General features: G+C 39.3%; 1 protein-coding gene across 1 annotated transcript in view; it reads left to right on the top strand.

Annotated features, from left to right (window-relative positions):
* WDR70 (WD repeat domain 70) overlaps positions 1-22,303 on the top strand; it is a 289,585-nt gene extending 267,282 nt beyond the window's left edge. Inside the window, exons 15-18 of the mRNA XM_014831227.3 lie at positions 1,089-1,168; positions 3,149-3,265; positions 5,507-5,669; positions 22,127-22,303. Of these exons, the coding sequence (XP_014686713.1) occupies positions 1,089-1,168; positions 3,149-3,265; positions 5,507-5,669; positions 22,127-22,214 (448 nt within the window). The 3' untranslated portion in view covers positions 22,215-22,303. The remainder of the gene's footprint in view (positions 1-1,088; positions 1,169-3,148; positions 3,266-5,506; positions 5,670-22,126) is intronic.
* The last annotated feature ends 3,244 nt before the right edge of the window (positions 22,304-25,547 follow it).

Raw genomic sequence — 25,547 nt, 5'->3', positions numbered from 1 at the left:
AGGCTCAGCTGGTCCCTCAGATATTTCCAGTTTCCTTGGGCACAAATGTGGACTTGTGTTACCACCCAAAAAAGGATGGTTTTGTTTCCCGCTGTTAAGGTACAGTGACTGATGAGCTGTTTCTTTAGAGTAAGCCTTGGTTAGCTAATATTAAAATTCACATGCTAAATTCACTGGGGTTCCTTCCTGACAAAACTGTTTTGAGGCCCCACATCCTTTTTGGGGAAAGGAAACCCATACTCTGTTAATTCATTGACTATAATTTGACTCTGAATAGAAACAGACAGTCTTGTCTTCCTTCGGAACTTTCTGGATTACAGTTGGAACCCTTGTCCTATAAAATGAAGTTATGTACTGAGGTATTTAAGAACAATAGGATTTTGTTTGCTTTTTAATAAAGGAATCGAAAGTGCTAATATAATTTGGATGAGAGGGAGTCTGTTCCACTTGTAAAAACCATGAACCCCATTTGATAGCACCCGTTTAGAGGGCACTATCTTTAGAGTCTTTACTTTTAAGAAATTTGCCTATTTGTAGTTGTTCCTCCTGAAAGAGATAGCTCGTCATTGCTAAGGAGAAGTGAATTGTTCTAAGCACACTTTTGGTTAATCCCACACATTCTCAGGCTGTAGCCAGTTGGCAACACTGCCAAGGACTCAGTTCCAGACACTTGTGCTCTTATATTTGAGATGTGGACAAATGCCACTTGGGGTGTAGACCACCCAGGTTGCTTTCATGTGAGACATAAACTACAATTTGAACCCTGTGACCCTTAGGGTGAAAAGGTTGATTCTCTTTAAGATCTTAATTTTAAATTATTTCTGTAGATTTTTTAAACTAGCTTTCTGCTGCCCAGTTACCGGTCCAACCCTTTTGCTCAGTAGTAACCACTGACTAACAGACTCACTTTCCCATATATTTAATCTCTTATCACTGAGAGCTCCATCTGTTGCCATCCTTTAGAAAGTCAAGGACTTGGTAAGAGGGTGTGCACAGAGTATGTTCCTGAAAATATATAATGCTTTTGACATAGACTTTCTGTTTCTAAGACCAAGTAAAGAAAATAATTTCCTTTTACCCCTCCTCAGGGGAGCAAAATTATGCGTGGTTAAAACCCAACGGAAGGCGAAACAAGCTGAGACTCTAACCCAGGACTACATCATCACCCGTAAGTTGTCAGCATGGTCTCTCCGTCATAGATCTCCCTTCTATTCTAGTGTGCAGTTGATCTCATGGCTTTAAAGACAGAAAAAGCCCTCAGAGTTCAGGCATATATTACAAAATATCCCATTCATGTGGATAGGACCGCGAGTCATGTAACAGCTAACCCCGTTAGCTTCTGTCACTCATCACAGAGACAGGGTTATTTTGTGTAACTTTCAACCCCAAAGGGAAAAGCCTATTTGAGCCTAATGCATTACTCCATAGCAGCCTTTTAAAGAATAGCAATCTGTTCTAAGAATAAACAAGAAGGAGTGCAGGGCTTGGAATCAGGAGACCTGGATTTGTCCAGTTCCACCTCTGACTGGCAGTGTGATGTTGAACAACTGAACTTTATCAGGAGAGTAAGGAGACTAGCGAAGGGTCTCCTCCAGCTCCCTCTGATATTCTGTGACCGCGTGATCCAGAGACATTTAGATATAAAATTAACTACCTGGGGTGTGATCAGAAATCTTATTCAGACAGAGCAGCTTTTCTTGAGTATGTCACACAACCTCGTTAGTCTGGCAGCTTTTTGTTTCCCAGAGCCACATCTCAGACAGGTAGCAGCTAGGAAGGAACTCTTGCATGTGATAGCAATTGTCATTAGCAGATGCCCCTGTGGACTTGATCAGTCTCAGTCTAAAGCCCAGGGGGCGCTGTACTGCTGGGTTTTCTCCCTGGAGGTGGGTCTCCTATAAGACCAAGTCCCTTGAAGCTTATGGTCGGTAAAGAGATCCCATGGCACTTTTTTCAAGAGTAGAAGTGTTAAAGTCGGTGTCATAACCAGTCTAGCTCATGTAATTACACGTGGCCTACTTAAATTCCTCCAGTCGTTTGAAGTGAAAAGCCATTTTTCCCTCTCCTAAAAATACTGTTGTGTCATGTTGCCTGACAGAGTGACGTGTGGCTGTGTTTCTCAGGCAGAGAAACCCAAGGCAGGCGTGTTTCACTGATGAGTGATATGGTCCTGGCCCAGACTGGCAGTAGGGGTAGAAGGTGGAGGATACTGGAAGTGTTTTTGAGGTGTTAGAGACATTTCTGTTATTCGTATTATAAATTCCCTTTAAACCTTTCCCTCCCCAAGTCCCCTGGAAGAAGCCTTCTCTTTTAAAGGAGGTTTTAGTCTGTGTGTAAGCATCCAAAGAAATTATTCTAGTACTTTCTTTGGTCAAAAAAAGATACTTAATTCTTCCCCCAATAATCTTCTCCCTCTCTCCCAAAATATCACACTGTGTTCCTTTTAAGTTTGTATACTCTTTTATATTCTGAAATTTAATTCCAACATTAAGTAAACAATCAACAGCAATTGGACAAATATTACTTTGATTTTCGTTCTTTTGTTTTGTCCACCATGGAGGAGTAGGGATAATTCCCCATCAAGTCACCCTGTCAGGAGATTGAGGCACCCCCGTGCATTCCAGGCAACCTTTATCCCAGTTTCAGTGGGATAAGTGCTCCTCCCTTCCGGTTACTCAGTGTTGTCTCCTCCTGAGAGGTGGTCACATTTCAGAAATGTGTGAAGTGATTCCAGTGTTTATGAGGCATCTGAGGAAACTTCAGGGCTGATAGGCAAGCTGTTGGTATTATTCACATTTGGGTCTTGTAAAAAAAAATTAGAGGCAGCCCCGTTAAGTGTTTCTTTTCAAAACTGCAGAAATTAAGTTCAACTGCTACCCATGGTTTGGGAGATGGCGAGCCTCACTGATGTTTCCATGACGGTATTTGACAGGATTTCCTCAGTGCCATTAGTTGCCAGGAGAGGTGAACGATGAGTCTGGTCTCAAACAAAATTGGCTAATTGGTTACAGTAAGACTGTCTTTTATTATTAGATGAAGGCTGTCATCGTGACTTCCATTTCTTCTTTCAGTTAGTCATGCTCTAGCTATGTTTTTGGATGGAAGGGTTATTATCATAATGAAATTTTTCAAATGTGACTTTTTGTAGCTCATGCCCTGCCTATGTTCCGTGAGCCCCGCCAACGAAGTACAAGGAAACAGCTGGAGAAGGACCGACTGGATCCCCTGAAGTCTCACAAACCCGAGCCTCCTGTAGCAGGCCCAGGTGACTGTGATCTAGCTCGTGACCTGCAAAGGGGGTTGGCGGCAGGGTGGGGCAATTGATAGAGAATTGGGAAGATCTTTTGGGCCTGGGTGCCTCTTTGTCTTCAGAAAGATTTTACTAAATAGGGGTTTTCAAATATTTTATTTTTAGCATCAGAACTTCTTGCTTAGGGATCTGGTATAAAATAGATAAAATGGAGCTGCTGTGCGGAAGTACAGAGGGAACCTGGAGCCCTTTCTGTTCAGTCTCTAACTTGAGCCCTTTAGTGATGTTGGTGGAACTGTGGGGCTCCTGGGAACCCAGTGTTAAAACCCCTGCTCTCAATGTTGGCTTAATATACAACATTGGATACTTTGACCAGAATCCAGGCTGGATTAGGTTTCACAAAAGGCAGAAAGTGACCATCATTTAGTTCTGTGTTGATAAAATGGAGCTGCCCACTTTCCCTAGAAGATGAATGAAGTCCTTAGAGTTTTTAGGAAAGTAAATACCAGAAGAAAGTAAGACAGCATTGGCTATTGTGCAGCACATACCTTTATTAGAGTCCCATTTTCTGCTATCACCTGTGTGGTTTCCATCTGTCCTAGGCTCACAAGCCTATAGCTTTTGACTTGTTAATTCCTGTGAACCTGAGTTTTGGACCTACATCTATTCGGCCCACCCCTTCAGCATTGAAAACATTTCACATACCAGTCTCAATTTTTCTTTTTTCACTTCCTTTGCCACCCATCCTAATCAAAGTTCCTAAATAATATTCTTACCTGGATTACTGAAAAACTCTTCTAACCTTATCTCAAGTTACTCTTTTTCCTCCCCACCCTACTTCCATTCATCTTACACACAGCTTTTATTCCCAACTCCTCCAGCTTTCATATTGCTACTACTCCTAAATCTGCATAAGCTTCCCACTGTCCAATTGCATTTCCGGAGATTTGAAGTTCTCTACAGTCTGCCTCTAACCCACTCTTGGGCTTTACACCTTATTTCTGTTCTACTTTTGGTTCACTCCTGCCCCTAAATGCCCAGGGAGCTTTTGTCTTTCTGTGCTTTTGTACTTAAACCATTCTTATTGAAAATAACCTTCTCTGTCTTCTGAACTTTCTTAAATTGGATCCATCTCTTCCTAAGGACAACCCCCTCAACCACCTCAGCCTGAAGAGCTCTTGCCTCCCTTTTAAGTGCTACAGTAGTTACTGACCACACAAATTCTTTGGCAATTATTTCCTGCTTTATTTAGTCTCTTCTTATCTTGATTTATAAAATTAACTTTTAGTGCTATTTGGCTTTTCGTGTTTTTTGGGTTTTTACCTGAGGAAGATTCACCCTGAGCAAACCTATGTTGCCAGTCTTCCTCTTTTTGTGCATGAGCTGCCGCCACAGCATGGCCACCCACTGACAGACGAGAGTGGTGTAGGTCTGCGCCTGGGAACCAAAGCGGAGTGCACCGAACTTAACCACTAGGTCACCGGTGCTGATCCTTATGTGTTTTTTTTTTTAAATCCTCCTAAAAAGTCATACATTTTTTTGAATACTGGACACCAGGCTGGCTGTTGGGGATCCAGTAGGAAACAAATCTATGCCCTTGTGGAGCTTCCTGTCTACTAGAGCAATTATAGTACAGTAAAATAATGTGAATCGGTGTGTTCAGCTTATTTGTTTTCTCTCCTACAAGGTACCTGGAAGCTGACAAGCCCTAAGATATGTTTGTTTAAAACTAAAATAGCATCTGATGAATATTGGTTATATTTACTAATTGAATTTCAAATGTTCATGCCTGAGGAATTTTTTTAAGGCATATACATGGCAAAGTATTTGTAATTCTTCCTACATTGGTATCATTATGTAAATTAAGCAACTAAGACATAACAAAAAATGTCTTTTTCTATGTAAAAATGTTATGGGGAAATTGAGGTTTGGTGATTTCCTACTCTGGTTGTGTTTATCATAAATGACAGCTGAAAGAACAATACTCAAATACTCTTAAGATTTGTGTGCTTCAAACCAAAGTTTGAAGAAGCCCTAGAGTGCTCAAAACCTTGATTCCATGGGGAAAGACAAAAATTGGGTAAACCAAAGTAAAGCTCTGGCCCCATTTTGTCATTCACTTAACAGGCCACCTTGGAAGCCAGCACTGAGGGATTCTCACCCTTGTCAATCTGACAGTACAGTGCACACAAGGTATACTAATATATTGCCATGCACGTTCTGTTTCTGATTTGTGGTTTTTTTCCTTTGGAACAGGTCGAGGCGGCCGGGTTGGAACCCATGGGGGTACTCTGTCGTCATACATCGTGAAGAACATTGCTTTGGACAAGACCGATGACAGCAATCCCCGGGAAGCCATTTTGCGGCATGCCAAAGCAGCTGAAGACAACCCATATTGGGTTTCTCCAGCATATTCCAAGTAAGGAGACAGCCTTTTAAAATAGAAAAATTATTGTGTTTAGTGAATGGGAAGAACACAACAATGGCCACTTTGAGGTTCTAACTTCTCCACTTCTTGTTTTACTCTTGAGCATGAAAAACAGACCAGGTACTCATAGGTCCTGAAACCTAGGCATTTGTTTGTATCTTAGAACTTTAAAATGGTGAATTTTTGAACCAGACCAGTTCCATCAGAGTTATAGCCTAGTATAAACCCATTATGTGAAGCCCACTCTACCTATGATTAAAAAAAAGAGGGGTGCCGGCCCTGTGGCCGAGTGGTTAAGTGCGCGCTCTGCTTCAACAGCTCAGGGTTTCACTGGTTCGGATCCTGGGCATGGACGTGGCACCACTCATCAGGCCATGCTGAGGCAGTGTCCCACATACCACAACTAGAAGGACCCACAGCTAAAATATATACAACTATGTACTGGAATGATTTGGGGAGATAAAGCAGGGGAAAAAAAAAGAAGATTGGCAACAGTTGTTAGCTCAAGTGCCAATCTTTGAGGGAAAAAAGGGAAATTACTGCCTATATGCATTATCTTAGTTAAGGAGGGTTTACACTTTACTTAGTCCCCTAATGTTAAGACCTTACATAACCATAGTACAATTAATTAGCAATGCCATGAAATTAACAGTAGTATAATACTGTTAACTAAGCTCATCTGATGTTCCCGTTTTTCTGCTTTCTCTGTTCCGGGATCCTATCCATGGTCCACACTGCATTTAGTTGTTACTTCTCCTTAGTGTTCTCCAGTCAGAATAGTTTCTCAGTCTTTCTTGTCTTTCATGAGCTTGATGCTTTCAGTGAACACTGGCTTGTTGTTTTGTACACTTTCTCTCAGTTTGGGTTTGTTTGATATTTTTTCATGATTGTAATGAAACTTTGCATTTTTGGCAAAAATAATACAGGAATGATGTATCATTCTCAGTGCATCTTATCAGGAGCTTCGTGTCACTGTGTCTCTTGTCACTAACTTTGATCCCTTGGTTAAGGTGGTGTCTGCCAAGTTTCTCCACTGTAAAGTTTCTGTCATTCCATTTTGAGTTAATAAATTTCTTGGGAGTGATATTTTAAGACTATGCAAATTCTCTCTCTCCTTACGCTGCTGCTTTCTAATTTTATCATCCATGGGTAGATTTGCCTGCAATGGTTATTAGTGTGGCGTTTGCCTAATGGTGATTTTCTGTTTCCCTCTTTTCTTCTACATTTATTAATTGGAATTCTACTGAAAGGAAGAATTGTCTTGTCTCCCACATTTATTTATTTTTCAAGTATTTTTTTATATCAGTATGAACTTTAAAATACTTTATTCTATGGGTTAAAATCCAATGCTATCATTATTTAGTCTGTTGCTCACGTTGTTCCAGCTTTGGCCTGTGGAATCCCCTTCAGAGCGGCTCCTGTCTTCTTTCAACAAGTCCCTGTATTTTTTTGAGCACTTCCTTACTTTCTGGCACCACAAAATGTTCCAGGCTCATCTTTCTGGGTTTTTTTGGTCCCAGTCCTAGAACCAATCACTTCTCCAAGGAACCCTGGTTCCTTTTCTTGGAGAATGATGTTTAGAAACCAAGAAGTTGGTGCTAGAAGTGCTCATTGCTACTAAAATGTCACTTCTTCTAGGTCCTCTCAACTGACAAAGCTCAGAAATAGATGTATGTATACTAACCTATGCATACACACGTGTACATATTTCTGTGTGTATCTATCTGTATTATATTTTAAAAATCATGAGTTTAAACTGGTGCCTCTCATTGCAGTCCTGTAGCGCAGAGTTCATTTCCCCTTTCCCCTTTCCGTATTTGTAACTTCTTTCTCCAGTGGTGAGAAACCCAGCTCTCGTTATCTGGAATAGATTTACGTATTTGTTCAATTCTGGTCTACACATAAAGTAGTTTCAGAATTGCTAACCCCACTGTGAGAAACACTTTCCCTAAGTAGAGTACAGCGTTTGTGTACAGTTCTTTTTGTCTTTTTTAGCCTTACAGTATCTATCTAGTCAAGATATTGTTTTCCAAACTTACTTGGCTTAGATCTTTTCTTCTCCACTCCTGTCAGTGTGATTATGTTATTCATTTGAAGTGCAGTTAGGGTCATTTGTTAGTGTTTGTATTCTCTTTGGGGTTTCTCGCATATTCTGGGGTTTTTTTTAGGGTGTGTGTAGGGTATGTGAACTATTATTGTGGTGCTAGGAGTCAGAACTTTAAAAGAGATATACTCAGAGGAGTGCCACACCTTCTTTATCCCTGCCACCCCATTCCAGCAGCCCCCCATTCTTTCAGTCCTTTTCCTACTCACCCCTATAGGTAACCAGTCTCTATTTTCTGGTTTGTCTTCTTTTGCACAAATGAGCAGAAACGTATTTTCTTATATCCGCTCCTTTCTTACATGAAGGGCTGCATGGTATAAATACTCTTTTGGGCTTTGCTGTTTTTCACTTAGCAATATGCCCTGGAAATCACTCTACATGAGTTCACAGAGCTCATTCTCATTCTTTTTGATAGCTGCATGGTGCTCCATTGTATGGATGTACCATACTTTATTCAACCATTCTCTTCTCTATTGTTATTTAGATTGTTCCCAGTATTTTACAGGTACTAACAATGCTACACTGAATGAATTTGTGCATGTATATTTTTGTATTGTTGGAAGTGTATTCACTTTTTTCTTGATGTCTTTATGTATTGCTAAAGTTTTCAATTATGAGAAAGCTGCACCCTGATCACTTTTCAAAACATTAATATGCTGGAAAAAATCACTTATGTACCAACTCAGCTTACATATTTACTGATGTCAGTCCCCTATGTGCTATGAACTTCTTTGAATAAAAGAAAAAACATTGTCTTAGCTTGGGTTCCTTAGAAACAGATGCTGAGATAAAGATTCTCATAAAGGTGATTTATTAGGAAGCGTTCCCAAAGAAAACCAGTACGGGAGTGGAGAAGTGTAATGAAGCCGAGCAAGGGTACAGTATCAAGCAAAGTTCCAGGAAGGGTCACTTTGGTTCAGTCCCACAGAGCCACCCTGGAGACCCTGGTCAGAGGCACAGTAGCTGGAGTACTTACACTCCAGTATCTGTTGGTCATTGGTAATGGCTGGAGATGGGGTTTGGGGAGACAGTGCCAGGCTCTTGCGGCTCTCCAGGGCTTTAGCAACCTGCCAACAGCCTTCTGACAAAGAGAGATAGGTGCTGCTGTGTGAGTGAAAACACCCCACACATAGATGCTAGAGGGATTTGAGGGCATTCTGTGGGGATCACTGCATCCTCTGCTCTGCACGTTGTAGCAGAACAGGCTTAGCTGAACTGTGTGTTGTCAGTGGTGGTTGTTCACAGTATATGTTAGTAACCAGACAGTACAGATGGAACATCTCTGAACAATTAATTGGATAATATTACAACAGCTAAGAGGGTCATATCAAGGCTGGCCAGCTAAATAGTATGCATTTATAGCCTTCATTTGTATAGAATTTGTGTGTATATAAACTAATGTATGTCAACACATCATTGGCAGCCAGATAAGCTTATAAACTATGCCTCTGTTGACACTTCTGTTTTTAATGGAGTGTTTTCTATTATTATTAGGGATTCTTTTATACTTCAAAAAACTTGTTTAGAAACATACCAAAAATTAGCTGAGGAGAGAAGAGTAAACAGACCCATGGTTTAAAATTTGCTATACATAGCAAGAATCATTTTGATAGCAAACTGCTCCAAATAGATGTGTGTATGTTTACACACAAAGCGAATCATTGAGGTGTCTCCATAAATATTGACATCATACAGTTTACTGATTTTTGATTGATATTAACAATATATAATTCATAGGAAGGTGCCAAAGATCTATCTTACCACTGAAGAAAATGAGACACTAAGAAGATAACTTTTAGAACCTGCTGGATAGCAAGTCATTGCTAGAGCCCAGGCCAAGAACCTGGCCTTAGAATTTCCAGGTTATTGTTCTAACTTCTAACAACTAATTATTTTGATAAAAGATCAAACTTCAATTTTTTATGTTGGAAATTTTAAGTAATACATGCACACAGTGCAAAAACAAATCCAGCAGTGCTAAAGGGTAGACAGTGGAAATTCAAGAGCCTTTCTTTCCCTTTGGCCCCCCGTTCCTTCATTCTACTACTGAGGGATGCCCACCACCCACACGTTCCTGTATTTCCTCCGAGAGAGAGAGTCCTTGCATAAACGAACAGATACGTGTGTACATGCGTTCATTGTTTAAAAGCACAGGTATATAGCATGTTTTACAAGCTGGTTTTTGTTTTTGTTATTTTGTTGGTTTTTTACTTTGTTTTTTACTTCGGAGATTGGACCAGATTCGTCCATCCATATCTAGCTCATTCTTTATGCTTTCTTGATATTTTCCATTCAATGGATATGTTATACTTTTCTTAAATACCTTATTGAAGGATATTTACATAGTTTTCAGTCTTTTGCTTTCATAAATACTGAAATTAATATCTTTGGACGTACTTATTTGCCCACATGTACAAAACTTGTGGAAATAGAATTGCCAAGTCAACGGGTATTTGCATTTTAAATTTGTATAAATGGTGCTGAATTTTCCTCCAAAGAGACCTTTTAATCAACTTCTCCAGTGTATCGGCCCCTCCCTCATCCTTGCTGAGAGATGGTTCCTTTTATCTTTGCCAAACTCATAGGTGAAAACTTGTATTGCATTGTAGTTTACACTTACATTTTTACATCTTTTAAGCATGTTTTCATATGTTAAAAGCCTTTGTTTCCTGTGAACTTTTCTACTTATGTCTTGTGCCTATTTATCTATCAGTTGATGGGTCCTTTTCCTATTGGTTTGTAAGAGTGCTTTATATTAAAGAGCTTAACCCTTTGTGTGTCATGTATTACAGATGTTGGTCCCAGTCAGTCATTTTTATTTTACTTTGTTTATGACATTTTTCCCATGTGTGAAAAAAATTTAATGTAGTCAGATTTAGAAATTTTTCTTTCTTGGGTTTTATTTTAGTTAGGAAAGCCTCCACTCTCCAAGATTATTCTTTAAATTCTCCCATCTTTCCATTTAATACTTTTTAAAAAAATTTTTTAGAGTTAAATCTCTGATTCACCTGGAATTGTTTTAGTGAAAGGAGTGAGGTGAGTGTATTAGTTTCTTGGGGCCACCATAACAAATTACCATAAACTTGGTGGCTTGAAAAGCAGAAATTGATTCTTTTACAGTTCTGGAAGGCCAAAGTCCGAAATTAAGGTGTCAGCCAGAGCCGCACTCCACATGGGGCTCTAGGGGAAAATTCATTCCATGCCTCTTCTAGCTTCTGGAGGTTGCCTGCCTGCTCGGCTTGTAGCCGTGTTACTCCAGTCTCTGCTTAGTCTTGGCGTCGCTTTCTCCTTTGTGTTGGTCTTCTCCTCTTCTCTCTTATAGGATACCTGTGATGTCATTTAGGGCCCACTTGAGATAATCTAGAATTAATTCCTTACTTTCAGATCCTTAATCACATCTGCAAAGACCTTTTTTCCCAAATACTACAGTATTCACAGGTTCCAGGGATTTAAGGTGGGTATTTTGGGGGGCCATTTTTCAGCCTACCACCGTAGAGCTCCAATTTAGTCTTTCCTAGTTGGTTAGCCAGTTGCTGTTAAACTGTTTTATTGGATAATCTAATTTTCCTCATTGAATTGAAATTATATCTTTATTATATGTACTGCACTCACGTGAATTTTAGCCAGTTTCTGGGCTTTCTGTTCTGTTCCGTTAATTGATCTAGTCAAGTATCGGTACCAAATGGTTTTCAGTATTGGAGGGCTGCCTGCTCTCCTTAGTCTTCTTATCAGAATTTTTCTATCTATTCTTGCAGGTTTCTGTAAACTTACTCTAAGTTATCTCGTAACCTCTCCCCCCAAAAAATTCTTGGTGCTATTTTTGTTGAAATTGAGTTATATGTATATGTTAATTTATATAGAGTTTTATAACATTGCTTCTTTTAAACCAAGAAAAGGGTATGTCTTTTCTGTTTAGTCACGTCTCTTTATCCCTCGGTAGTATTTGTGAGTTTTCTTCATATAGATCTACATTTCCTTTTAAGTTTACTTCTAGTTATTTTATCTTTTTGTGCTCTTGTAAATAGGATCATTTCTTCTGCTGAATTTATAACTCCATTGTATATGGGAACACTATGTGTTTATATATATATACACGTATTATTAATTTATATATGGGTATTTGTTTCATATCTAACTATTTACTGTATTTTCCTACTGTTGAAATGATTTTTTACTCAATTTGCTTGGGGTATTCAGGCATAAAATTATATCATATGCAAATAATGTTAAATTTACCTCTTTTTTTTCCAATTTTTATGCCTGCTCTTTCTTTATCTTATCTAATTGTATTGACTAGTACTGCCAGAACAATATTAAATAATATCAGTAATAGCGCACATCCTTTTATCACCTCAAACTTTAACAGGAGTGACTCCATTAGGTTGAAACATACGTAATTGCCTTTTTTGTAGGTGAAAAAAGTCAAATGTCAGTGGTTTCATATTGTTCAGTTTAATGGTATTTCCCCATAAGACATGATACCTTTTGAAAACACATGTACAAGATGTTAAGGAAGAATCCATCTTATTTTATTTTATTTATTCATTCAACAAAGGTTTATTGAACACCTCCTATGTGTCAGATACTGTTCTAGGTTGTGGGGATACAGCAGTTTTTATCGAGCTTATATTCTAGTTGACAGAGACAGACAATAAACAAATCCATAAATGTTAGATGGTAGCAAGTGAAAAGAAGAAAACTAAAATAGGGGACATAGAGTAACCAGGGGGATAAAAGGGTGCTATTTGTAGATATAGTGATCAGGGGAGAACCTCTGCTGAGTGATCTGTGACCTGAGTGAATGAGGGAGTGAGCCATGCGGATATCCAGGGGGGAGCATCCCATGCAGAGCGAACACCACACAAAGACCAGAGGCGTGTTCATCTGAAGTAGATGCTGAATTTTACTGAATTCCTTTCTCGTATCTCTGTGGAAGTGACCATATGGTTGTTCTACTTTGATCAATGAAAATGATCAATTATATTACTGAATTTCTTAAGATCGAATCATCCTTGCATTTTTGGTACGACCCTCGCATGGTTATGGTTTAGTCTTTGTCAGTGTCAGGCTGGCTTCGTAAAAATTCTGTATGCTTTTCTTTTCTATGCGTATTCTCGAACTGTTTTATACCGTTAAATCTACTTTGTAAAGATTTGATAGATGCCCCTGTGAATCTGTCAAAGCCTGGTGCTTTTGTGGCGAGGAGGGTGAGTAGTAATTCGTTAATTTTCCTCTTTCTTTTCCATCCCTTCGTAGTAAGTAGTCTGTTTGGATTTTCTGACTCTTTTGAGTCTGCTTGGTAATTAATATTTTCTTGGAAAATCATTCTTCCAGATTTTCAACTTTCTTTAAATAGAATTAATTGAAGTGGAAATGGGTTTTGTTCCTTGGTGACTATTGCCTGATGATATTTTCCTGCACTGGAGGTGCTTTGGTTATATTTACAATTGAATAATGTGCTAGCTTAATGGTGGCTCTGCAAAGTGGGTGGAACGGACATTGTCGTATCGTCTCCTTACATATGAGGAGACTTCGGCATCGAGATTTACAATTAACAGTGGTTGCAACTGGAACTAGACTTCATTTCTCTTGATGCCTAATCTAATGAGCTTTTCAGAGGACTGTGATCTCTCTTAATATACACCTTTCTGCCGCCGCCTTTTGCTCCCATCTCTTTCCTTCCACCCAATTTTGTCACCTTACATTTATTGCATACTAACTAAGTTCATGGCACTGTCTGTGGCATGTAATTTGTTAGCCAGAATTGCAGTGCTATTTCTCCCGTGTTCACCTGCTAGAGTATACTGTTTACTGCCAAGTGGCGAAGTGTTTGAAGGGAAGCTAATATTTAAAGGATCTTTTCATAAAGGTCACTGTAATTGAGAATGTGTGTCTGGTTGTTTTTCTTCACTGCAATTGACTTCTGTCAGTGATGAAATGAAGATTTACTGTATCTTGCTTTATCACAGAAAAGCACAAGTAGACATTACACAAATTTGCCCACTTGCACGTGATGTATACTCACCTTTATTCTCCAGTGATGGTAACAGAGTCTTTGAACACGTTACATTTATCAATTGAGTTTTAAGTTTCATTTCTGGCACTGGCAGTGTAATAGCCATGAAAGTTTAAAACACAGCAGGATCACAGAAGACTCTTGTTCAGCCACACATGGGCAGATTCGATTACAGTTTCTTGTTAAAAGATGTTGCTGGAGGGAGGCGAAAGGAGCTGGCTGGGGAGTGGGCAGGATATAGATCCAGAAGGCTATTAGTTTACATATCTGACTGGGGTAGATGTGTGTGGGAGCCTGGACCCTGGCCAGTAGGCTGACAGCCTGACAGCTCTGTCAGCCATGCCCGTTTTCTTGCCAGATAAGCTGCCATTATTGCTGTTTCAGTCAATTTAATTTTCAGTGTGCATGTCTTGTCTGATACAGGATACATGGATATGTGTGTATGTGTGTTAAAATATCATTCCCGTCCATAAAGGATCCATTTAAAGCCACGTTGAGTTAGTAGGCAATATTGAAAGAGGTCCTTCTTTGATTGAGTAAAGGTTTATATATTATTTGTGTCGGGAAGACACATAAACCCACAGAGATAAATAAAACTTTTTTCTTGAGTTATACTTAAAGGTGACTGATCCTCACTGATCACCATATTCCTATGGAAAGGCCAGTGTCTCTCAAAGTGGTTTGTGGACTGCCTGTGTCAGAGTCGAGGGAGGGAGTGGGAAGGTTAAAAATGCAAATTTCTAGATTTCACCCCAGCCAGACTCGATTAGACTCTGCAAGATTGGGGCTGGGAATCTGCATCTTGAGAAGTTCCCTAGGTGATTATTTTGTATAGTAATGTTTGATAATAATACAAAAGTAACTATTGAACATAAACCACAAATGATTTGCCCTTAAGAAAATACAAAGGTACAGAATAGATTATTTTGATTGTAGAGATTCATACTGAAGACAGAGTATTTACATAACAAAAGTATTTCTTCCTCCAGGAGTTTTTAAAAAATAGCAAGCTGCTATGTTGTATTCAATATATAAATTATTTTATCAAATATATTCCACATACAACTTTTTGAAAATTTACCTGCTGTATGAAGTGAGGAACACCTGAGAGTCAAAGCAAGGTTTATAATAACGATGACACTTTTATTACACTTAGACCATGCCAGGCTTGTTTAAAAACTTTATATGTATTATTCATTTAATCCTCCTATGAGGTAAGTGATATTATTGTCTCCATTTTACAAATGAAGAAATTGAGGCTTATAACTTGACCAAAGCCACGCAGGTAGCTGAGCTGGGATTTCAACACAGGCGGTCTGGCTTCAGAGTCAGGCCTCTGCTTTTGACTACTGCAGTGTCCTGCTTGGCACCACAATGCAACTGATAGTAGCTATGGGAGTAATAGCGAAGCTAAGGGATGACTGTGTGAGCCAGCAGGCAGGGCGGAAGCACGGCAGGCGGAGTCGGAAGTCCAGGGGGTTTAGTTCCTGCTGAGATTCGCTTACCTTCCCTGAGACTATTTCCCCATCTGTGAAGTAAGAGAGTAGGGCTGCACTAATGCCCAGTTTTCACACATGTTTTTTTTTTTTTTTTTAAAGATTTTATTTTTTCCTTTTTCTCCCCAAAGCCCCCCGGTACATAGTTGTGTATTCTTCGTTGTGGGTTCTTCTAGTTGTGGCATGTGGGACGCTGCCTCAGCGTGGTTTGATGAGCAGTGCCATGTCCGCGCCCAGGATTCGAACTAACGAAACACTGGGCCGCCTGCAGCGGAGCGCGCGAACTTAACCACTCGGCCACGGGGCCAGCCCCTCACACATGTTTTTGAGTGGAAATTGTGGCACACAGTTATATATTTTATAAATGTGAACTTAGAGAGGGCATTGATGATCCTGGGCTGCCTCAGGCCTGTGGGCTCCTCAAAGATTTAATCATTCTGACTTGTTTACCCACTTGGTGGTGAGGTAGCTAATGGTGATTTTAGATAGTTCTTCTTCATTTTTTTCCTCTCTCTTTTTCTTTTTTTGTTTCCCGTTTCCCCAGGTTTCAGATATGTCCCTTTCTCCCCTTCACTCAATCTTCGAATCTCGCAGTAGCCTTATGAGTTAGTATGTCCTTTTTAATGAGTCTGAGATACGTTTGTCTATTTTCCAAAATATTATGTGTTCATTTCCTGAAGAAAATAGAACATTCTTTATCTAGAAACATCTTATTGCCTCTCATCTTCTTCTGTGTCCCTAATATTAAAAAAAAAAAAATTATCTTTGATTAGCTCTTCACCAGAAAGAAGGGACCATTTCAAGTGGAACCTTTGGTCAAGTTCTTTATTTAATCTTAATAATTCTGCAATTGTGATGACTGGGTCAGAGTTCATCTGGACCATGTTCATTCTCACAGGGTTAACAAGTGTGTCAGATTGTCAAGTCATGGCTATAGTTGACTTTGGCTTTGAGGGTTTCCTTCATAATAAACAATGGGCCCTGAGCCAAAAAAGCTTGTGGTTTATACTCACATACTGATGACTAAATATTACAAGTGATTTCCCTTCATACTCATTCTATTACCCTGGAGCTCGCTTTATGCTTTTTGAATGAATCATATCAGGAGAATATGCATAATTAAGAAAGACTTTGACCTGTGGATTTTGCATTGCAGCTGAAAACATTTGGGGGCTTCACTCTGGCCTGAGCACGAGGGGAGAAGGAGTGTAGAAGGCCCGCGTTAGAGCTTGGTCAGAAGAGAAAGGACAGCTCCGCTGACACTTTGACTCTCTTGCACAAACAATGCACCCCCTAAAATGCCCTTTTAGAAGCTTGCAGGGGGACTCTTTATTATTTACTGACTGTTCTACACAAAATTCTTCTGGGTGGAAACACTGAAGGTGGGATTCGGTTTCTGTTGGCCTTCTGTTTTTTTTTCTATACACATAGTTGCTTGAAAAGACTCACTTTCTACAAATAACTTGAGAATTCAGTTTAAAAAATGTTCCAAGGGGAAAATTAGTCAGCACAAAGTATCAGCACATTAGAATTTGTAGATTTGAGAAAGACGTTTTCTTAGGCTTTTATATTTGCTTCATGAAATATTAACTATTAGCAAATGCAGAATTTACTGAAGCTAAAATAAAAAACCCTTCAGCCCTCCTCTGATTAGTTTATTTAATGGCTCGCAGTAATAACTGTTGATATCTAGTCTGCTGTCCTTTTCTTAGTAACTCTAGTAAACAAGTTGACATATACAGTCAGGTGAAAAATGTTTCCTATTCACCAAGTAAGTTAATCAAACTGCAAAATGCAAGTTTCACATCAGCCTTCTGTAAGTTTAAGTTTTTTTTTTCTTTCCTTTCAAATTCTTTTTTTTTGAGGAAGATTAGCCCTGAGCTAACATCTGTCACCAATCCTCCTCTTTTTGCTGAGGAAGATTGGCCCTGAGCTAACATCTGTGCCCATCTTCCTCTATGCCTGCCATAGCATGGCTTGGTAAGCGGTGCGTAGGTCCGTACCCGGGAGCTGAACCCATGAACCCTGGGCCATCAAAGCGGAGCACACAAACTTAACCGCTCTGCCACTGGGTGGGCCCCTGTAAGTTTAAGCTTTCAATTAACACTTAGAAAAATGGGTAAGTGTGGGCCATCAACTAGTAAAATAGTGTGGATGAAGCTGATTTCAGTAAGGTGGGTACTCTACTGGTTCTCAGTGAGACTTACCTTATCCCTTAACCTGTTGAGCACCCACAGTGATGATTACCTTTGGCTGATGGAATGTTCCCCTTACCCCCTTCTTCTTCACGTCAATCTTTTTATAGTCTTTTGTTTTGGACAACGGAGATAAATCTGCCATGAGGCTGTAAATTGAGTTGACACCTTCCTGTTTCTTGACAAAGGAGATAGAGAATTCTGGAGGAACTGATTAAATAGAAGACGAGAAATGGGTGGGCAATGGAAACGCTTTCTTGAAGCGGTGGAATATATTTCTTGCACGTTATTTATTGATGGGTGTATTTCCTGAGTTGCTGCCATGCCTTCGTGCCCATTGGTTTGTCCTCCTCTTCCTTACGGAAGCATCCACGAGAGTCTATGTTTACAGATTCCATTTCTTCAAGCAGCGCAGAAAGAAATCCATTTTTGTGGCCAGTGACAATGTTAATAGAGACTTAGAGGGTTTTTGTTGTTGTTTATTTGTTAGCTTCCTATTGGTTTTAAGAGTAGGAATTTCTGCACCAGCTTGAAGTGTTTTCAAATCTGTTAACATTTTATCTTTTTGCACATGTCATTTTACTCCTACTTGACATTGTTGATTTATTTTATAGTAGTTTTCTATGCCAAGGGCAAATTAGGCCACCTCCCGGGGAAGAAATCTCCTGGTTCTCTTCCTAACTCTGCTTAGTGGTTGCCTAATCATCTCTGTTCCTCATTGTCTTGAAAAGTGGTGACTAAAGAAATCCATTTTAAATGCCCTAGATAATCCTGAATTGAATTTTTTTGTCTTCCTCATATATGGATTTCCAGAGACTTTCAAAAGAATGACTGCTGGACATAAATTCAAAGATAAAAATTGCTGAAGAGAAAGAATAGCTGCAAGATTTAAAGCTGTAATTCTCTCTTTGCTTCTATAAAACACTGGCATTCCTGAGGCTAGCTAGAGATATTAGTGTGCTGAAGCCAATCTTTTTTGAAGAACCTAGTCTTTATTCAGCAGACAATGCAGAGCTCTTATGGAAGGTTCTGAACTATGTAGTAAGAATGTTGGTTTTGGAGGCAGGATGGATTGGAATGAGGGAAACTTCTTTCTGTGGGCCACGTCTCCCTTCACCTCCCTGTACCTAACTCCCGGGAATTAAAGACTGCTCCTTAAAGGGGCCTGTGAAAATGCAACGTCAAACTCCATTCCTTCACCAGGTCTTCAGTAGCATGATACAGGGCCCACTTCTCCAGATATGGGAAATGTTTTCCTACAGTTGGAGGAAGCTCACCCTGTATAAAAGTTTTATTTAAGAAGACAAATTTTTACTCCACAGCCTGGTTTCGGAGCCCTGCTTTACTCCTTTCTTTCCCAAAGTAGGGGAGGGATGGAGCTCCCAGCAGGTGTTATTCACAGTGTAGTCCAACAAAACTAGACTGCAAAAATTGGACTAACAAAAATTTAGATTTGGATTTTGGTACTCTTTTTGTTTTTCTAGAAATATAATATTTGTCTGCAAGGGATTGGAAATTAGAAAACAAAGACTGGCCTTGCACCATAGATGGTTTGAGAAGCATTGCTCTGGGATGGCCCCACGTTGGAGGCTAAGACCCTTCCTATCCCAGGAAAAGGGTTTTTCCATTCTTCCTTATGACTAAATACAAGAACCTAGGGTTTTTTTTGTTAATTGTAATTGTTTAAAATACACGTAACAAAATTTACCATCTTAACCATTTTAAGTGTACATTTCAGTAGTGTTAAGTGCAATCACATTGTTGTGCAACCAATCTCCAGAACTCTTTTTATCTTGCAAAACTAAAACTCTATACCCATTATACAACAGCTCATTTCCCCCTCCGCCTACCTCCTGGCAACCACCATTCTCCTTTCCCTCATGAAATTGACTACTCCAGGTACCTCGTGTAAGTGGAATTACACAGTATTTGTCTTTTTGTCACTGGCCTATTTCACTTAGCATAATGTCCTCAAGGTTCATCCAGGTAGCATTTTTCAGAACCCCCTTTCTTTTTAAGGCTGAATAATAGTCCATTGTCTGTATATACCACCTTTTTGTTTATCCATTCATCCATCCATGGACACTTAGCTTGCTTCCATGGATGTACAAATATCTCTGTAAGACTCTATTTTCAGTTCTTTTGAGCGTATACTCAGAAGTGGAATTGCTAGATCACATGATAAATCTATTATTAATTTTTTGAGGAGCTGCCATACTGGGAAAATTTGGATGCTGATTTATGCCTTGATTTTGGCAATTTGGGGAAGGAGAGCATGGCTATTGGAAAGCCAAGTGTCATGATTTGATGTTGCATACGCATAATATAGCTATTTTGCTGGCAACATTGTTGTTAGTTCAAAAGTGGAATTTAAAATAAATTTCATGGAGTTTCACAAATAGGACCACTCCACCTTCCAAACAAGTTGATGTCGCCGAAGGTAAAATACCTGCAAAGGATGAGGGGACTGTTGGGGTCTGGTGATTTAACGTGACAATCTAAGTAACCCTGATGTAAAAATTTACTCAGTGAAAAATTTACTAGTTCACTGCTAGTCAAGGGGGAAAGCTATCTCCTTTAAAAGACTGATATTTTTCTTTTCTTTTGTCTTGGCTGCTAGGAAATTCGGGGCTAAGTTTTATGCTCAGTTCCGTACATTTTTGTTCCTTGGTTCTTGATCTCCTACTCATTTATTTTGTTTTGATTTTCTTTATGGGTCAATTTTATTGAGATATAATTTATATATAATAAAAATACAAAACGCATCCATTTCAAGTCCTGACGAATATCTACACCTGTGTAGTCACCACTTCAATCAAGATTGTAAAATACTTCATCCCCCAAAATGTTCTCCCATGCCTCTTTGCAATCATTACTCTCTTTCTGCCCCTTGTTGAATAGTTCCACTGATTCTCTGCCCTTTAGTGTTAGCCATCAACCTGCTAAAAATACTTTTGGAAGTTAGTGGAATATAAAAGAGTAACCACTCAAATGAAATAGCCTTTTCAAGCTCTGGGGTTCCTTCCTGTAATCTGTCATCAGTTTCTTCTTTTTTATATCCAAAAAAGCAGCATTACAACTTCTTAGTACATAAACCTCTTTGCAGCTAACATTGATGAGCTGGTGTCTTATGAAGCACTGCTGGATATCTTTAGAAGACCATGCTTCTTTTTTTCCCCCTTAGAGATTAAATATCTAATTTAAAGGATTTTTTAAACCAGACAATTTTGTTCCTGTATGGGTTTGTCCATATCTAAGTGGCCAACCAACATCTTTGCGAGAAGATGAAATATGTAATGAGCGCCAATTGCCTTGTTATAGCATGTTAGAAAGCCAGTGGTCCTACTTTCTAGTAATTCAGCAACTCACGACCTATGAAAATCTGCAGTTGCTTTTGGAAATGTTAGAGCTATGGTGTGTTTGTTGAGGTCCTAACAGTGTTTTAAAGTGACAACAAGTTTAACCAATTGGATTGGATATGGGGACAGCCTGGGCTCTAGGTAGGTGTGTGAGATAAGTGGAGAGACAGGAGTTATAACTAACTTATGCCGGAGGACTTCTAGGACACGGCTCGCACTGGAACATCATCAGCATGATGTGGATGCTTTCTACTTCTTCCTCAGGATAACGAAGAAACAGCAAGAAGTAATAGAAGCTTTTAACCTTGTTTTCACTTGGCAAATAAAAGGAGTTATTGTCATTATTTTTACCATTACCTTGACACAATGAATTGAACTCTAAATAGAGATGTAAGCTAAAATATATCATCTTCAGTATTATGCTTTAATGTTTCCTCATAATGTGACAGAGTGGTTTTTAAAAGGAAATCAACAGTAGCATGACCAAAAAGAGTATGAATTATAACCATTTGACATTTTCTTGGAATTATTTTCTGTGTGAATGGTGTAAAAAGGAATGTCATTGAACCAGGTATGTTTACAAAGCACAGAAAGTCATAATACAAAGATTGCTTGATGTACTTTGTGCCAGTCTTACAGCAGTGATACTCAATGACGAGTCCTAAAATGCTTGACATTTCCAGGCATGGATCTGGGTGTTGGGATGGAGGGAATGTTCATTTGTTTGTTTTGTTTTTTTATTTTTTGTAGCAGTACTCAAATTACTATATGTGTTATCTAGTATTTTAAACTCATTGGATAAGAAAACTATTAACTCAAATTCTCCTATTCATGTGCACCATAATCACATATATTTGGACTGCTTACATCTAGGAACAGCCCAGAGAGCTATAAATAAAGATCATGTAGATTCTTGCATGGCGACTATAATTTGGCCTCCCAAACGGTCCTGGTGAGCTTGAGTTTGATGTGGAGGGTGGTTCTATGTGATTCCACTGAATTTGATACTTTTTTTTTTTGATTTTATTTTATTGAAGGAAAGGACAGCACACATAGTCTGCCACAGAGTGAAAATCTTTAAAAGAATCTTTGGCTCTTGTCTTGAACATAGTTAAATTTCTATTTTCCTTTTCTTTGCCAGAAGTTCAATGATTGATATTTAATAATTGAGATGTGATTGATTCCCCAAATGTGCTTCCACTTGATGAAAGGAGCAAAGTCTAATCTAATAAACACTTGTCGACTAAATTTTTCCTCTTCTCTTTAACTTTCTTTTAGGACTCAGCCCAAAACCATGTTTGCCCAAGTTGAATCTGATGATGAGGAAACAAAGAATGAGCCAGAATGGAAAAAACGTAAAATCTGAAGAATCTCATATGAGAGCTGTTTGCATGAGGGGGAGGGATATTGGCCAGTTTTTTTTTTTTAATGAAATAAAAAGTACATTTTTATGAACAGATTTTGTCCTTTCATTATTGAACCACTCAAAAGATTGGTACATACCCTTCACTAAAATTGTGCTTACATTTTCTTACCTACAGCTATTAGACTGTATTATAAGTAAATAAGAAACAGATTCTTAGCCTATTACCAAGTACTTTAGGTATTTGGAAACTTTATTCAGCAATTATTGGTCTTGTACAGATTCTCATAATCTTGAGGGAGGGGAATGGACATTGAGATGTATATCTGTCTTGAGCAATTCTAGGAGCTCAATATGGAAAGAAGCCTCAAAAGCTTAATATTTCTGTATAATTTCACAACAGTTGTTTACATGACTGTAAATAATTAGGCTGAGTTCAAACTAAAAGCATTGCCATACTAGGAAAGAACGTGTATCTGATTATTCTTCAACAGCAGAATGCGGTGGTTGGGAGTTAGGAGGCAGGCTTTGAAGTCATACAGATGTGAGTTCAAATCCTAGCTCTGCTTTTACTGTCTGGGTCAGCTTGGGAGAATATTAAACTTCAGTCTTCTAGACTCAGATGACGATAGTGCCACCCTCGTAGGTTTGTCAGAAGGATTCAATGAGACTCTCCTTGTCAAGCATATAGAGTAGTATCTGGCACACAGTAAATATACACTATGTGTTTGCTGTTTTAAAATAGAGCTAATGATAGCTACTTTGCCTGATTTTCATCAGTATTAAATTAGAAATATATAAGATATAAGAGCTATATAAGTAGAAGACATTAAAAGTCATTCTAAAAGATCCTTGTGCTTTTGTGACTAGAAAACTAAAACAAAAATTGGCAGTTTGTCCAAAGTAATAGTGAGTCAATAGAATAAAGTTCTGTGGACTGATTTCACGTAGACCTGGGGCAGTTTTTGCATGTTAACTAATCCCCGCTAAACAATTTACGTGTTTTAGTGCTCTTGCCTTCTGCTGTCCTGCTCTCATTTGTCCTAGTGAATTAAATAATTATAAAAATGAATGATGATCCAAAATGTATGTCAGAAAGTTCCTGGTTCTACAGGTCTCACATACCACCCCCTGCCCCCAGCCGCCTTCCTCAAAAATCTTTTTTAGTAACCACTCACACTCACACAGCTTTCTTGCCTCTACAGTTCTGAGGTGGCAGGGGGCACCCTTCCATAGATATATCCTAAAAACTTTCTTCTTGTAAACTATTCTCTCCTTTTTCCCTCCCATCCCCATCTTCATCCCATTCCCCTTCTCTTGTCACTTTGTTTGTAGGTAATAAGAAGTAGAACTAACATTTGCTGAGTCTCTGATGACTGCCATTCTAAGCTCCTTACCTGCATTAGCTCATTTAATTTTCACAGAAACCCCCATGAGTAGGTAAGATTGCTAAACCCATTTTACAGATGAGACAGAAGAAGTTCAAGATGTCACGTAATCTGTCTGAGATTACAATTAGGGAGGGCTGTGTGAAGACACCCAAGATCTCTAAACATCAGTAATTAACAAACTGCTCCGTTTCCTAGTCCTGTTGAAATACACTTCATCCAAAAACAATTATGGGCCAATATTTTATTCCAGCTGCTTAGGATTCGTAAATTTATTGCTTCTTGGATAAAATTTACTGAAAGCATTTCATATGTTTCCCAGTCTTAACATAAACATTGCACCATATGGAAGTATTCGTTTTGCACAGCCAAAAGTTGCAGTGGAGGATTGGAAGGAGGAATAAAACTTGATCGTAGTGGTCTTGGCGGAGTCTGCTATGATGTAAGGGAAGAGAAAGGGAAATTTAGCACGAAGATGATTTTCTCATTGTTACCCGTAAGTGGCTCTTTTCATGCTTGAGATGATCTATCTCACTCAAGAGAGTTTTATAAAAAATTATTTTTTCCGCACATCATTGGCAAAAAACACATAAGAATTTCAATGTCATTTTTGGTGACCAAGGAACTTAGACCAGGACTGGACAACTAGTGGGTGCTCATTTGATGTGTAGTCCCATCACCAGGGTAGACATCTCCAGTTGGTTATCCCACAGGCCCTCACACTCCCATGCCCCTCAGGCCTCCTTATCTTACCCCATACAACCTTGTATCCCCTGTCTTGGTCAACTACATTTCTATTTGCTCAAATAAGGAACTTGGAAGTCATAATAATGACTCCTCACTCACCCCCACTGCCACCCCATTTACTCATTTGCCGATTTCTGTCGATGCTGTCATCTGAATCTCTCATGTTTGCCCTTTCTCTCTGTTCCTACTGCCCCTACTAGAATTTAGACCCTCTTTTATCCCTCACCAGGACCTCTCAGGAGCCTCCTTCCCAACTAGTCTCCCTGTTTTTCACACACACACACACCGTCTAACTGAGTTAGCTTTCTGAAACCAAAACCTATCATTTCATTCCTTTGCTTAGAGCCCTCCAGAGGCTCCATGCCAGTGCTTCTGACCGATTTGTGTAGCACTTAGAACATCCAGGATTCAGCCTCCCCCTGTCTTTCTTGCTTTAACTTCTGCTGATCTTGCACATGCTTCTGAGGTCCAGCCACACTGAACCAAAAGGTACCATGTTCTTTGACACCTGAGTGCCTTTGCACATGTTGTCCCTCTTTCCTCCCTTGTCTGCCTGGGAAATTCCTATTTGTTTCTGAATATGGGGATCAATTGCACCTTCCTTGAGCAGTCTTCCATGACCCATCCAGGCAAACAATTAGTTGTTCCCTCGTCTGCTCCCATAGTTGCTTACATATCTCTCCACTGTAGCCTTCTTGTAGATGCATTGTAAATGCACACATATCCATGGCTTGTGGGCCTGAGTGTGTGCATTTCCCCCACTGGGATGGAGATTGTAAAAACTAAAGCACATTGGGTTCTGTGAATATTCAATGAATTTGTTTAATGAATGAGAGGAGCCATGTTTAATTCACATTTGTATTCCTAGACCCTAGCCCTGAGAAAGAGGTTAAAAAGGTGCTCATTAAATCTTTGACAGAGGGAAGGAGAGAAACAGGGAAGGGAGAGGAAGGGATGGGAAGAGAATGCGGTGTGAGCAGTGTTTCTGCCTCTCACATGGGAAGGAGGATCCTTAACACGGAAGCTTGGTCTGTACCAAGGTTGTTTTGCCTTTCTCTGTTGGACTTTATTCACAAGTAACTGTTGTGATGGCTCGAGGAAGAAGCAGGATTGTGAACAGTTGTGTTTACTGTTCCTCGCATGGCCCAACAAGCCCTAGGCCACCATGACATCCTCAGATGCTCACTTCCTGTCCTGTCGG

Source organism: Equus asinus, chromosome 10 (genome assembly GCF_041296235.1).
Source record: "Equus asinus isolate D_3611 breed Donkey chromosome 10, EquAss-T2T_v2, whole genome shotgun sequence".
Lineage (NCBI taxonomy): Eukaryota > Metazoa > Chordata > Mammalia > Perissodactyla > Equidae > Equus > Equus asinus.
This window is presented reverse-complemented; position numbering and strand designations above follow the sequence as displayed.